This window comes from Gavialis gangeticus, unplaced genomic scaffold (assembly GCF_001723915.1).
Source record: "Gavialis gangeticus isolate Ggan-Ray unplaced genomic scaffold, GavGan_comp1, whole genome shotgun sequence".
Lineage (NCBI taxonomy): Eukaryota > Metazoa > Chordata > Crocodylia > Gavialidae > Gavialis > Gavialis gangeticus.
Window position 1 is genome coordinate 217,054,939 of NW_017729032.1, and position 14,547 is coordinate 217,069,485.

General features: G+C 47.8%; 1 protein-coding gene across 4 annotated transcripts in view; it reads right to left on the minus strand.

Moving 5' to 3' along the window:
* Positions 1–14,547, minus strand: part of SON (SON DNA binding protein) — a 78,470-nt gene that overhangs the window by 63,161 nt on the left and 762 nt on the right. For 3 of the 4 annotated variants that reach the window (XM_019523955.1, XM_019523958.1, XM_019523957.1), the window contains exons 2-3: positions 14,283–14,461; positions 409–4,443 (exon numbers count right to left, since the gene is read on the minus strand). In XM_019523955.1, coding sequence (XP_019379500.1) covers positions 409–4,443; positions 14,283–14,461 — 4,214 coding nt within the window. The remainder of the gene's footprint in view (positions 1–408; positions 4,444–14,282; positions 14,462–14,547) is intronic. The other variant, XM_019523959.1, reaches the window with a different exon arrangement.

Sequence of the window (14,547 nt, forward strand, 5' to 3'; positions counted from 1 at the left end):
GCCCTGGGGCAGCTTGCGGGACTTTTGCCACTGCCGGCGCCGCGGGCCCTGGGGCAGCTTGCGGGACTTTTGCCACTGCCGGCGCCGCGGGCCCTGGGGCAGCTTGCGGGACTTTTGCCACTGCCGGCGCCGCGGGCCCTGGGGCAGCTTGCGGGACTTTTGCCACTGCCGGCGCCGCGGGCCCTGGGGCAGCTTGCGGGACTTTTGCCACTGCCGGCGCCGCGGGCCCTGGGGCAGCTTGCGGGACTTTTGCCACTGCCGGCGCCGCGGGCCCTGGGGCAGCTTGCGGGACTTTTGCCACTGCCGGCGCCGCGGGCCCTGGGGCAGCTTGCGGGACTTTTGCCACTGCCGGCGCCGCGGGCCCTGGGGCAGCTTGCGGGACTTTTGCCACTGCCGGCGCCGCGGGCCCTGGGGCAGCTTGCGAGACTTTTGCCACTGCTGGTGTTGAGGGCCCAGGCCCTGGGGCAGCTTGCGAGACTTTTGCCACTGCTGGCACCACAGGTCCTGGAATAGCTTGTGAAACTCTTGTCACTGCCAGCACTGCAGGCCCAGGCCTTGGGACAGGCTCTGAAACTTTTGTCACTGCTGGCATTACAGGTCCAGGCTTTGAAGCCACTGCTGGCATCACAGGTCTAGAACTTGGGGCAGCTTCCAAGACTCTTGCCCCTGTCAGTGCTACAGGTACAGGCCTTGAGGCAGCTTCTGAGATTTTTGCTACTGCTGGTACCACTTGTTCAGGCCCTGAGGCAATTTCTGAGACTCTTACCCCTGCTGGCACTAGAGGTCCTGGCCGTGAAGCAGCTTCTGAGAGTTTTGCCACTGCCAGCAACACAGGTCCAGGTCCCAGAGCTGCATCTAAGACTTTTACCCCAGGTGGTACCTTGGGTCTTTGGCCTGCTTCCAAAGTTGTCACATGAGCTGTATGCAAAGAATCTGTAGTTGCTTCTAAATTTTTTGCCTCTGCAATGGTTACTGTTTCCAAACTTTTCACTTCCACCATTAACTTAGATTCTTGATCTGGGTCTGGAATTTTCACATCTGCAGTATGACCTGGTAAAGTTTTGAAATCCTCTACACCTATCACTGTTCCCAAATCTTTCACATAAGGCAATGTTATCATCTGTGTTACGCTTGCAGATTTTGGAACTTCTTCCAAACATTTCACTTCTGCAGTGCCCAACATTTCTGGAGCTACTTCCAAATCTTTCATTTCTACCAAAGCCTCTGCTTTTAAAGCCATTTCAAAATCTTTCTTTTGGTCAGCATTAAGCATTGAAATAGTTTCTGAATTGTTTAATGTTGCTCTGATAGAAGATTCTGAAGTAGTTTCTAATACCTCCACCTCCATCATGGTTTCAGATGCTAGAACAGTTTCTGAATCTCTTATTTCTACAGGTTTTGTTTTTTCAATCGCATATCTTGAAGTAGCTTCCAAATTTTTCACTTCTCCTGCCTCCAATTCTACTGTTGATCCTGCAACTTTTACCACTGCTGTGTGCAGAAGTTCTGGAACTGCTTCTGAATCTCTTATACTTTTTGTGTGCAGAGATTCGGGAATAGGTTTTAAACATTTTGCCTCTGTGATGATGTTAGGTTCTGCAGCAGTAACCACAGTCATACTGTCACAGACTCTACCTAATTCTAAATTTTGCACATCCGCCAAGGGCAGAGATTCTGAACGTGCTTCCAAAGCTTTTACCATTGTTATGGGTAGCAATTTTGGAACTTTCATCCCTGTGATGGTCTCAGATTCAAGAACTGCTTCAGAGTCTTTTACGGTTTCCAACTCCTTCACCTCTGGCATAGTCTCAAATTCTGCTGTAGTTTCCAAGTATCTTCTGTCTGTTATGGCAGCCACAGACTTTGGAGCAATTTCAAAATTTTTGTCCTCTACCACAGCCTCAGTCTGTGGAGTTATTTCCAACTCTTTTGCTTCTGTCATGACTTTGGATGGTAGAGATGTCAAGTTTTTTCCTTCTGCCATGGCCTGAACTTCCATAGGCGTTTCTGAAGCTTTCAGCTCTGCCACTGCCTGAGACTGCAGAGATAGTTCTGAAGACGTGGCTTCTGCTGTGGCCACTTGTTCTACAACTGATTCGAAGTCTTTCATCTCAGACATTACTTCAAATCTGGATGCTTCCAAAAGCTTCACTTCTGCTGATGCCGCCTTTGATTCCATAACAGTTTGCAAGCTTTTCACCTTTGATGTCTCAGAGATTAAAGCTCTTTTGTTTGACTTCTCCCTATCTTTAGACTCTATTGTGACCTCAGATTTTACAGTTTCTTTTGAATCCTTCACCTTTGTTAGAGCCACAAACTCTACAACTGCTCCCAAAGTCTTCATCTTTGCTACAGCTACAGACCCAAGAGCTACTTCTGAAGCTTTTGTATGTTCTGTCTGCATGGACAACTGAGGTAATTCTGCCCTTTCTGAGTCTTTTGCACCTTCCAGCTGCAGAGTTGTTTCTGGAAACTTAGTCACTGCCACAGGTTCTAAGGCCACTTTTGAATCAACCGCCACAACTACAGGTTCTAGTGCTCCTTCCAAAACTTTCACCAGACCCGCAGATCCTAGTTTTCCTTCCAAATCTCTGACACTCTTTGTTTGCGGAGATAGAGATGTTGCTTCCAAACTTTTCACCTCTGCCACAGTTCCTGCAGCTGCCTCTAAATTTCTTGTATCATCCATTTGCAGACATACTGGAATTGTTTCAACTCTTTTCTCTGTTGCCATTGTATCTAAGGTTGTTTCTAGAACTTTCACACCTTTCATTTTAAGTGACAACGGAGCTGCTTCCAATACTTTAGCCTCCACCATGGCCATATGCTCGTGGATTAACTGTGGGTCTTTTGCTTCTGGCCTGGCTGAGGATTCTAGGATCGTTACTGAAGCACTCTCTCCTTTCATTTTCAGATATTTTTCTGGGCCTCTCACCTTTTCTATAGGCACAATTTCTTGAGTTGCTTCAGGAACTATAGTTGGAGATTCTGATGCAGTTTCAGTATTTTTTGCCCCTCTCATAAGCTCTGGAGCTGCAGCTGAATCTTTGAGTTCTTCAATTTGTAGAGATTCTTGAGTTGATTCTGAACCTTCTACTTCCATCACAGACACAGGTTCCTGGACTGCTTTTAAAACATGCGCTATAGCCATAGATTTCAAGACTAAATCCTTCCTATGACCCACATGCACAGATGCCATAGATGCTTCTGAACCTTTCACCTCCGTCACAGCCGTTGCTGCCAGGGCTGCTTCCGAAGCCTTCAAAACAGCAACAGGTCCCAGAACTTTACCTGAATTTTTCATGTCCCCTATGTGCACAGACTCTTTATCTGCCCCAGTCACTGATTCCAAGAATGTTTCTGTGCCTGCCACAATTACAGGCTCCACAGCTGCTTCTGAATCTTTCATATTTCCCACGAGCGCAGAACCTGTAGTCGCTTCTGAATGTTTCACCTCTGTCGCGTGCATAGGTCCTTCGCTTGTTTCCAAAACCTCCATCTCAGCCACAGATTTTGACACAGATACCAAATCACTTCCCAGAGACTGAGATCTTAGAGATGTTTCCAAAATGTGTGTCCCCGCCACAGTCACAGATTTTAGAGTTGTTTCAAGGTATTTCACTTGTGCTGTGGCCTCTGATTCTGCGGTTGTTTCTGAATCTTTTGTTTCCCCAGTGCTCACAGATTTCAGAATAGTTTTTGAATCTTCAAGCGCTTTTATTCTCCCAGAGGTTGAAGCAGCTTCCAAATCTTTTTCAATTTCAGACTTACTAGCAACTCTAGTTCTACTGGTAAATGAAGTACCACTTTCAGCATCAACAGTCAAAGGTACATCATTTTCACTCATGTTAACAGCTATATGATACATACTTTCATGAGGCTCACTCAGCTGCTTTACTTTAGCTGGCTCTTCTTTAGTGCAATCTTTAATTGTAGTTATACTAGCATTCTCTTCATGGTGATCAAGTTTGCCAGTTTGTAAATTGAATGCACTGCATGTATCACTGATGGTCAAGTTTGTTTTTTCACTCTGAAGGTTTTCCAGAGATTGAGAATCTGATAGCAAATGAGAAACAAGTCCTATACCTGAATGTCTTCCATGTTCTTCACTTATTTTTGAGCTCACTTCTTCTGACTGCATGTGGCAGGCATGATCTGAAACTGCATGGTCTCCATGCTCTGCAATCATTTTTTCTGGTTTCAAGTGAGAAGCAGGTTGTAAGTCTGCATGCCCTCCATGCTGTGCACTCGATTTTGATTCCTTTGGCTGCTTCTTATGTTTTTTTTCTTTCTTCCTTTTCTTCTTCTTCTTCTTCTTCTTCTTCTTGCTTTTGTGTTTCTTGTTTTTCTTGGACTTTTTTCTTGGAATTTCATCTTCTACTTCATCAGTAGGACCTCTTTTTGAAGACTGAGATGTACTCTTTGCTGTGTCTACATCTACATCTAAAAAGAAAGAACATTTTCTTTAAAACTATTAAAATAAATATTTTGTTTCATCTTTTAACTTACGTTTGGGGAGAGGGAAATTAAACCCACAGTTTAAAAATCAATGTGTTATACAATGTAAGTGACTTTTTCACTAGCAAGTACATGAAAGATGCCTAGGTAAGAAAGATAATAAATTTTCTTAAAAGATAAATTTAAGAATTTAAACTGCTTCTTGTCAATTTTTACTAGGCTTTTTACACTTAAAACAACAAACTAGATTGATTCACATTATGCAACAAAAAACTTTCCTTTGATCAGTAAATAAAATATTTACAGGAAATGTATGATTACTTTTGAAAGAAAATGTAAAAAATACAAAATGTAGCAGCAGCAGAATAAACAGATGCCAAATTTACCAAACTCTAAGCTTAGCCAAAGCTTTTACTTTACTTGCTAAATATGCATCTTTTAAATTGACGTCAAAATTAACCTGGAATCTGGTTTACATGTTCAAAAAAAACCTTTATGGGTTTTTCAAAGTTTTTTTCTTAAAATTGTTTTGCTAATACAGTGCATTCTGGGGCTCCTACCCAATCACTGAAGAAGAGGGGGAGCCAAGGATCAGCTGGCCATCACCAGCCACCTGGACAAACTAATAGCGACAGAAGGCCCTTGAATAAAATGGCCACCTGCCTTATATGTGACCAACATAGTATAACCAATGACTGACAGACCTGGGACAGAAGTAGAGTCAGGTGACACCCCCCACCCCCGCCACGAGAGAAAAATAAGCCCAGGACCTGAAGCAAGCAAGGCAGTCTGGCCCTGCTAGCTGCAAGAAGAACTTAAGGGAGGAATAGGGCCTGATGGGACACGGAGGAAGGACTCCAGGCTGCAGGGAAGCTGCAGGAAGCCCCTGCAGCACCAGACATGCACATAAATAATTTGGAGCCTTACATAGTAGCTTTCCCACAGTGTAGTGTTAACACATGGTAGCCTTTTGTTTGAGAGCAGAAGATCATATGTTTTTGTTTGTATTTAGATTCCAGAGATCAGGTTGTGGCTGTAGAGGTGGAGGAGACCACCAAGAATGCCAAGGGCACCCCAGCTCCCGACCTAGGCCCTTTGAAGGGTCTACACCACTGCTGTTAGCAGAAGGACTGTAGTACTAGATAGCAAAGACTGGGGGCACAAGCCCAGAGCCCACGAGGGCACAACCAGGGGCCAAGGGTCCCAAAGCCCACGATGGAACGCCTGGAGCTGGGGCACGGGAGCCAACAGTCCTGCGACAGCAAATCCCAGGTAGAATGGGCCCAACCAGAGTAAAGTGGGCCAAAGCTTCAGCCCAGACAAGGGCCTAAGACCCCCATACCCTCTGGAGCAGGGGTGGGCAAACCAGATCTAGCCCACAGAAAGTGGAGAGCAGAGCCACAATCTGCTCCCCGCATGTCCCTGCACCCAGTTCCACAGGCAGGGGTGTGTGGGCATGCGGGGAGCTGATCACAGCTCTTCCCCAGACCCCAGCCCTACATCATCATCACCCTACTCCCTGCCCACCTGTGGCACCATCCCATCTGCATGGCCAAGCCTGTTCTGCTCACAGGAGTCCTGAGCTAGTCTTCATGAAGACCCCACCCACCCTGTCCAGTGCCTCCGGCAGTGGGTGCAGGACAGAGATGGCCTAGTACCAGATCTATTGCCCCCCACCCCTAAAACAGTTCACCAAAATGCCTTAAGTGGGCCCTCCAGCAGCAAATAACTGCCCACCCAGGCTCTAGAGGCAGCCTTCCTGTCCAATCATAACATTAAGTTGTGGCAGGAAATACAACAGTGTGGGACCCTGAGAGGCCAGAGAGAACAAGCAAAGTGGGGTCCAGGTGGCAGCCAAGGGGTGACTGATGACCCCAGTGCCAGACCCACTACACAGCGGTATGCAACCTTGTGGCCCCGTAGTGGTATGGAGTCAGCCTGTGGGCCTGATCTGATGTATCCAGGCCCAGGCACCAGCTCTGCACCAGATTCAGAGCTGGAACTGAGGTGGGGTGCCCAAAGTGCCAGCCAGATCCTATGCACTAGGCCGTATCATCTGGCCTGAGGGGCTTGGAAATTTGGTAATGGGGAACCAGTGGCAATGTTAATTTTGCTACTGCTTCCCCATTGCCAAATTTCCAGACCCTTGGGACCCACAGGCCAGATCACACAGCTCCACGAGCTAGATCCGGCCTATGGGCCAGACGTTGAGCATCCCTGTGCTAGTACAGAAAAATCTTAACTATTTGACAAAAAAAATGGTGATTTACTTTAATGATATAGTAAAAAAAAGAAAGTCCTGCCCAAGTGCAGGGGGGTGGACCCAATGATGTCCTGAGGTCCCTTCCAGCCCCTAGTATCTATGAACTTGTGATAAAAGCAAAGCAGCTAAAAAGTAAAATTTACCCATTACCACTATCCAATATGAAATAAAAGCAGAAGATACTTTTAGTTGAAACTAAAATCAGACTTTACTAAGGTACTGATAAGTGATCATTAAAGCCTTGATCCTGCCAAGACCCAGGCACACTAAACTATGCACTTAATATAGTGCAACAGAAACAGATGGACCTCATACAGGGGTAGCAAGTAAGTGCAAGATCAAAGGGGGAAAAAAAAAGATAAACTTGTATGAGTTCAGTGCTTCAACTTCCAAATTCTAGGCAACTGGTTCCCAGAACATAATTAAAAGCCCAGAATTGGGTATAATGGTTCCCTACACAGAGCAAAAGGAGTTAGGCACACAAAATAAATTTCCACACCAAGCAGAAAACCCCTTATTCCCTAGTTAACAGTAAATGCTACAGAAAGGAGTGTTTGAAACCATCTTCCTCTCTACAAGCATAGGCATCTAAATACAAGTTACAGGCTGTGAAAGCTACAGGCATCCACCTGGAATCTAGAGCTGGATCCTAAGCTGGTTGAAGAGAAAGAACAGAACAGCAGTGCTTACCATTTAAGCAATAATCTGAGTTAAACCAGTGGCTTGCAAACTGCATTCTGCCAAACACTGGGCTTCTACAATGGGTCACAAGGGGACAATGGTGGAGCAGGCCAGGCTGTGATGCGCTACCACAACTGGGACAGGTCACCACAGTCTTAAAGACAAGGGTAAGGGGTCCGTGACAGAAGTGTGATGACAGTGTTCCATAACTTCAGAAACTTTTAAAAACACTGGGCTTTTCACTTAAATTCAAATGTAAATTTAAATTCTTTTTTTTTTTTTTTTGCAAAATGCAGAAACAGTTTTGGAAGCAGAGATCAGAACCCAGAACCACTTCCTTACTAATAATTTTGGGGTGTGGACAACAAGTAACAAAACCTGCATGCAGACAAACAAACTGCTTTACCAGAAGTAGCAATGCATTAGTTTAACCTGGCTCTTCAGCATCAGAATAGATCAGGTGCTTCAGCATGGCTTTTTGGTGCTTTTATGTAATAGCTGATTCAATCAACCATTAGATTTAAGTGCCCAATCTATACAGATGTTGCAGAGCTGAGCCCAACTAACATGTTGCCTCTTCTGGGCATGCACTGGGCTTAGCATTAGAGCATGCCAATTTTAAAGTAAAGCACGTCCCCCACCACCCATCTGCAAGCAGCCAATTAGTTTCAAATGTCTTTGAAAGAGCTATTGGTCCACACGTACAAGCTGTTTGAAACATTGCAAAAACAATGAAAACAGCTCAAAACAGTACTTTTTTACATGACATACTATTTTCGGAGCATTTCACTTGTTGTAACATCTCGACTGGGAAGACAGAGAGAGCCACTGAAACCCCAGCCACACCCCACCACCTACCCCCTACCCATGCCACTGCTCCTAAATCCTCTGGGCTCAAGTCCCCTGTACCTTTCCACTCTGTTGAGAAGGGGAAGGAGAGATGGAGGAAACAGGAGCTGGAGTGTCAGACTCCTGGTGGCCTGCTTGCCTCTCTGCTCTCCTGCACTTATACCTCTTGTCTCTAGGATAGGAGGAGGTGGCAGAAACCAAGAACAGAACCCTGTGTCCCTGCAGCCTGTGCTAGTGCCCCCTACCTGGGTATAGAGAAGGCTGTAGCATTTATTTTGAAATGTTTCCCCTGGGATTGATATACTGGAATGGTACACTGTTGCAATCCTTGACACTTGCCGACAAACAAGGTCCTTTCTGACCCCACACTCTTCCTGGCCAAAAATCTTCCATTCCTTTCAGCACATCAGTCCAGTTTCCACAGAAGTAAAAAAAATGCCCCAAACAGACTAGCTCATAGGTCAGAAATCTTTTGCCACTACAGGCCACAAATATCCAATCCCTGGAGCACCCAAATCACTTATGCTTACTCACACTAACAATCCTCTTCCCCAGTGACAATGGAGAATGGCAAAATCTGCAGTAAAGGTAAGCACAGGCAAAGATAGCAGTGGAGGGAACAGGTGGCATCCCGACTTCTTTGTGGACTTCAAGCAGGCCATAAACCAAAGACTGCCAAGCCCTGGATTAGCCTATAGCCGAGTGATTCTCAACCAGAGAGTGCCACAGCACCCTGGGATGCCATTAGATAATTTCAAGGGTGCTGTGGGCTGCCACACAGTGTTAGTACTGTAAGGTTTACAAACACAATTTATAAGATAAACCCAGAGATCTCATGCAGAAATCTGGAATCATGATCTTTCCAACTTCTCTGCAACAGAAAAAATGCTCTACTATTTTTCCGTAGACTAAAAACAAGTGAAAACAGAGCTGACATTTTCTGAGGGCTGCCTTAAGTCTAAAAAGGTTAAGAACCATTGATATAGCCCTATGGCAGAGGTGGGAAAAACATGGCCCATGGGCCGGAGGCCATTCTATCTGGCCTGTGGGGCCCCTAAAAATTTTAGAAAATTTATATTTCTTTGTCTTTGATTCCTGTAAAAAATGACCGGAACCAGGGGCAGTAAGACCCAGGGGAAAGGGGAGGACCCTAGGGAAAAGCAGCCCCTCCCTGACCTGTGGCTGGCGCTCACAGCCCACCCCACGGAGGGCTGTCCTGAACAGACACAGGCAGCCCCACACAGGCTGTGAGCAGCTGCAGCATGGGCCGCCAGGCATGGGGCAGGCAAAGGGCCGCTTTTCCCTGCTCTCAGAACCACCTCGTTCCCCCCTGCCACAGAGCACAGTGTCAGGGCTGCATGCTGCCTCCAACCTGTACCGCAGGACTGGGGGGAGCACTGGGAGTGAGCAGGTGCACGGGACCCACACCGGTGTCCCGGGACCAGCACCGGTGGGGCCCAGAGCAGGTCAGCAGGAGTACACGGTCCTGGCTGGCAAGGGCTCTATGGAGCCAGGCCAGCTCCCCCCTTTCCCTGCCAGACTGCACCCCACTCTAGGTCCCACTGGTGCTGGCCCTGAGACATTGGTCCCAAGATGGTGACCAGGGGGTCGGGCACCTATCAAGGTGTGGAACTACCCACGCAGCCCTCAACAGTCTGACAAAACTGCGTAAGTGGCCCTCTGCCCAAAATAATTGCCCACCCCGCCCTATGGTGAGGGCAGAGGCAGATTAATGTGTACTAGGGCCCTGGGCAAACGCCAACTTGGAGGCCCCCTACCAGCATCCCCTCCTGGTGCTGGTGGGGGAGGCTGGGTGGACCCTGCCAGGCTGAGGGGCACATGCCCGCCTCTTCTCCCTGCTACCTGCCCCCCCTGCTATAGCCAAACATACACACATACAGGCACATACATACTACTCTCACTTACTCTCTGCACACAGACACAAACATACTCTCCCTGCCATGAACAAACATGCACGCACGCTCAGATGCACTGACACACAGATAAGCGTGCACACACATGTGCAAACTCCCCCCTCCCCAGCACTCTGAGGCAGCTCCCTCTCCCCCTCCCCACACATGGCTCTATCTTGTTCTCACCCAGCCCCTGCTGCACTGACCAGCAGGGAGCTGCTGCCCAGCATGTGTCCCTGCGGCTGTGCATGTGCACCAGGCCAGGAGCCCAGCATCGCACCTCTGTGTGCGGGTGGCAGTGCTGGGAGGGGTGTCTATGGTGGCTCCGCTGAATTTTGGGGGGCTATGCCCCCTCCAGGGCCGCTGCCAGCCTGCAGAGACACAGCTCAGCATGATGCTCCTGACTCCCCACAGGCACAGCACTCCTGGCTCCCGCAGCCCCACTAGGGGAGGGGCTCCGCTCCCGGCTGCAGGGAAGCAAATAGAAAAGCCAGGGTTTTAAACGTGGCACCAGTTTTGCCTCTCTGCTAGGAGACAGAAACATGCCAAATTTAAACCTAGTTTTTTGCTTCCCTGCTGATCAGGATCCTGGGACCCCGAAGTGGTAGGGGCCCCTGGGCTCATGCCCAGGTGGCTCAAGCATTAATCTACCTATGGGTGAGGGAACTCTCATAGGAGGCAGAAGATGGAAGTTTAAACTCCCTTCCAAGCAGATAAGAGGTCACTGTACCCAAGCCTCTGAACTCCCTAAGTTTTAACCACTAGGTTTCCTTCTATTCCTCCATCATACCCAATAGAAAGTAAGTTACAAGCATGGCAGCTCGCAAGGAGCTGATCTTGGCCTCACAGGGAAAACTTTAGGGTAGCAGCACCTACTACATTTTCTTGCATATAGTTAGGGACCCACTTAATTTGTGTTTTTTCAGAAATCATGAAATCCAGACTTATCTGTGAAATCTACAAAATTAACAACAAATAAACTAATTAAAATAAAATGCCAGCTTCCCAGTGGTACTCCCTGCCCTGAGGAAAAAGTGCTGGCTGGCAGGTGGCACAAAGGGCAGCAGACAAAATGGTGGCTGTCTCCTTGTCCTTCCTCCCCCTACCATGGCCTCTCTACCAATCATTGCCAAAGGGCAGGCCCCAGTTCAAAATGGCTCTGTGCGCCATGAGGAGGCTGCCAAAAGCCCTTTGTCTTGCTGTAATTTAAATAGGTCCCTACATATAATGTACCCCCAAAACAGAACTTGCACCTTACCTTGGGAAGGCCCCAAGGGAAAAAAAAAAATCTTACCTCAGAGTACAGGTAAGTAGCTAAGAGCTGGGGTCTCCAGGGCTGCGCAACTGAGCTGGAGGGCTCCACACTGTGGCTGGGGTCTTGGGACCCATGTGCCAGGGTTGGGGGCTTGGGAGCTGGCCCTGACCCTATGTGCCAGGGCCCAACGTGGCTATACCAGTTCTGGGATCAGAGCCTTGCAGCAGGGCCCATTTTGGCTGCATCGGCCCTGGGGCTGGAGCCACAACGCTGGTACAACCCAAAAAACACAGCCTCAAAGACAATACAGAGACCCAGACTTAGCACACTGGGTCCAACCAGACAGATGACTCCAGAGCCAGCACATGGGGGTTGGACCTGGAGTGTTAGGTCCAGCCATGAGCCAACCCTACAACCAGGCTTGATCCAGCACGTAGCTGGGGAGGAAGGGGGAGCTCCCCATGAGTCCGGAAATTTGGCAATAGCAGGAGGGGAGGAGAAGCAGTACCAGCATTAATTGCCATGACTCCAAATCCTGCAACTGCTCTGCCCTCCTTCCCCCCGCCAAATTTCCAGACCTACAAGGAGCATTTTTCTTCAAATATAATGAACACCCCAACTGTTCCACAGGTGACTTGGGGGGAAGGGATGGTAGGATGTGGATAATGTGAAAGAAAATCATTGATTCTTATTGGATATTAGTAGGTTCTAGGCACTTCTCAGACTCAAAAAATTCTGAACATGTTCAAAAAACAGAATTGCAGGTACCTAGAGAACTTTAGGTCAAATAGGGAAATATTCATAGATTGTAAGGGTGGAAGGGACATCAGAAGATCACTGGGTCCAGCTCCCTGCACCAAGCAGGAAAGATAACTCGGGGTCAGGTGACCCCAGCAAGGGGACTGTGTAGTCTCCTCTTGAAGATTTCCACGGTAGGTGACTGCACCACCTTTGAAGGGAGCTTATTCCACAGTCTGGATACCCTGACTGTGAATAAGTTTTTCCTAACACTGAGCCTGAGTTTGTGGCCATTACTCCCAGTTTTTCCCAAGGGCACCCTGGTGAACAGTTGCTCACCGAGTCCTTGATGTACTCCTCTAGTGTAGCGGTAAGCTGCTACCAGGTCCCCTCTCAGCTGCCTTTTCTTCAGGCTGAAGAGTCCCAGATCCCTCAGCCTTTCCTCATATGGCTCACCATGTAAGACCCTGAGCATATGGATGGCTCTTCTTTGGATTCTCTCAAGCTTGTCCATGCCCTTGTTAAAGTTTGGTACCCAGAACTGGACACAATACTCCAGCTGCACAGTACTCTGAAATTAGGCACCTCAAAGGTTGGACTGCTGTAGCAAAAAAAAAAATCTTTATGCAATCTCAGTTTTGAATTTGGTAACTGCACTCATTAATACTGTGAAAAACAATATACGTCCTTTCACACCTTATACCAGAGATGTCAAACGTGGCCTACAACACCTTACTGTCTGGCCCACATGACTCCCAGTGCAGCCAGAATTTGGGGGCAGAATAAGGAGGGGTGGGGGCCCACCACTGAAATCCTTGGTACAGAGCCCTATTAGGGACACATGCCAGTAGCAGGGGACATCCTTCGCTATCATGTCCATCTGTGGCCCACAAAGAGCCCCACAGCCTGGATCTGGCCTAAGACAAGGAATAACCCTTACGTTATGCACGTTCTTGATCCTACTTTTTTTTAGCTTGGAAAGCTATTTATTAGATTTGTAGGTCACCCTTCACCAAGAAAGCTTAACGTGGTTTACAGTAAGAGACAAGATAACTTAGAATAAATTATTAAAGTAAGCTAGCATAGCAAATCTACACTCCTGATGCAGGAAAATGTCCATCAGCTTTCAGCGGGAGTTTTGTCAGAATATGAACTGCATAGCAAAGTATGTAACAATTAAAGTAATCCTTAAACTGTGCTGCTGATTATTTTTCCTACCTACTGCAGTCATAAACAACCTAAATGTAGAGTAACTGGTGAAAAAAAATGAGATACGAGTTATTTTTCCTTTGCGTGCTCAATAGCACTTGGTGGATAAATCACTTTCAGGGCCTAGAACAGGAGTGGCCAGCCTGCCACAAGTGGCCTGGGCAACCTCTGTGTGTGGCCTGTGGCAGATGAGGGAGGGGACAAGCAGCACAGTGCCAGGCAGGGCAGGAAACAAAGCAGAGCACCAAATGAAATAAGGAACAGGGGGAAGGAAGCAGAACACAGAGCAAAAGATTGGGAAGGGAAAACAGACCAGGAAGCAGAAAGCAAAGCAGCAGCTTGGGCAAGGAAAGGGGATGGGGTATGGGCACACATGCCAAAAAATCTGGTTTAGAGCCATGGTTCTCAACCTTTTTTGTACCAGGACCCATGTGTAAACATCAGTGGCCGGTCCCGACCCAGTGCCCCTCACTCTCGACCCACTATCCTCTGCCCCCAGCTCCTCTGTGCAGGGTAGAGGGTGAGCGTGTGGGGCATGGGGCGCCCCAAGCAGTCCCTCGCAAGATGGAGCTCTGCCAGCCTGCATGGGAAAAGCCACAGTTTCCCACGTTTTCCTCCTTTAAACGATAATCCATTTTTTAAGTTTGTTCACAACCCTTTCATATATTCTTGCAACCCACAGGTTGAGAAACGCTGCTCTAGAACACATCTGTCCATCAACGGACCCTAACTTGCACGGGTTATTCAACACAGCAACAGAAAAGATAGTAAAATGACTGTAAAACAATACAAAAGCTTAAAGGAGGGTTGTTCTAAACACATCCCTCTTTTTAAAAAAAGGACTATATTTAAGCCTAACAGTGTCCTCCTTAAAGAAAAAACACACTCGCCAAGTGAAACCCTTGTTTTAATTTACCTGATTTAAGCTGTGGCTCAGTCTCAAGGGCCCCAGAGAGGACTTCCTCTATTTTCTGTACTATCTGATCACTCGGATGACTCCCGGCAGTGCCCGACGCTGTGGCATCAGAAGGGATGGCTGGCTCCGCCGGGCCCGGGGCTGGCTCACCGTTCTGCTGGCCTTCCACCTTTCCACTACTCGAGAAAACATGAACAAGGGGGCAGGTCATTCACCGCCTCGCTGGCCCTGTGTAAAACCACTTCTTTTTCCTTAATAGCTACTC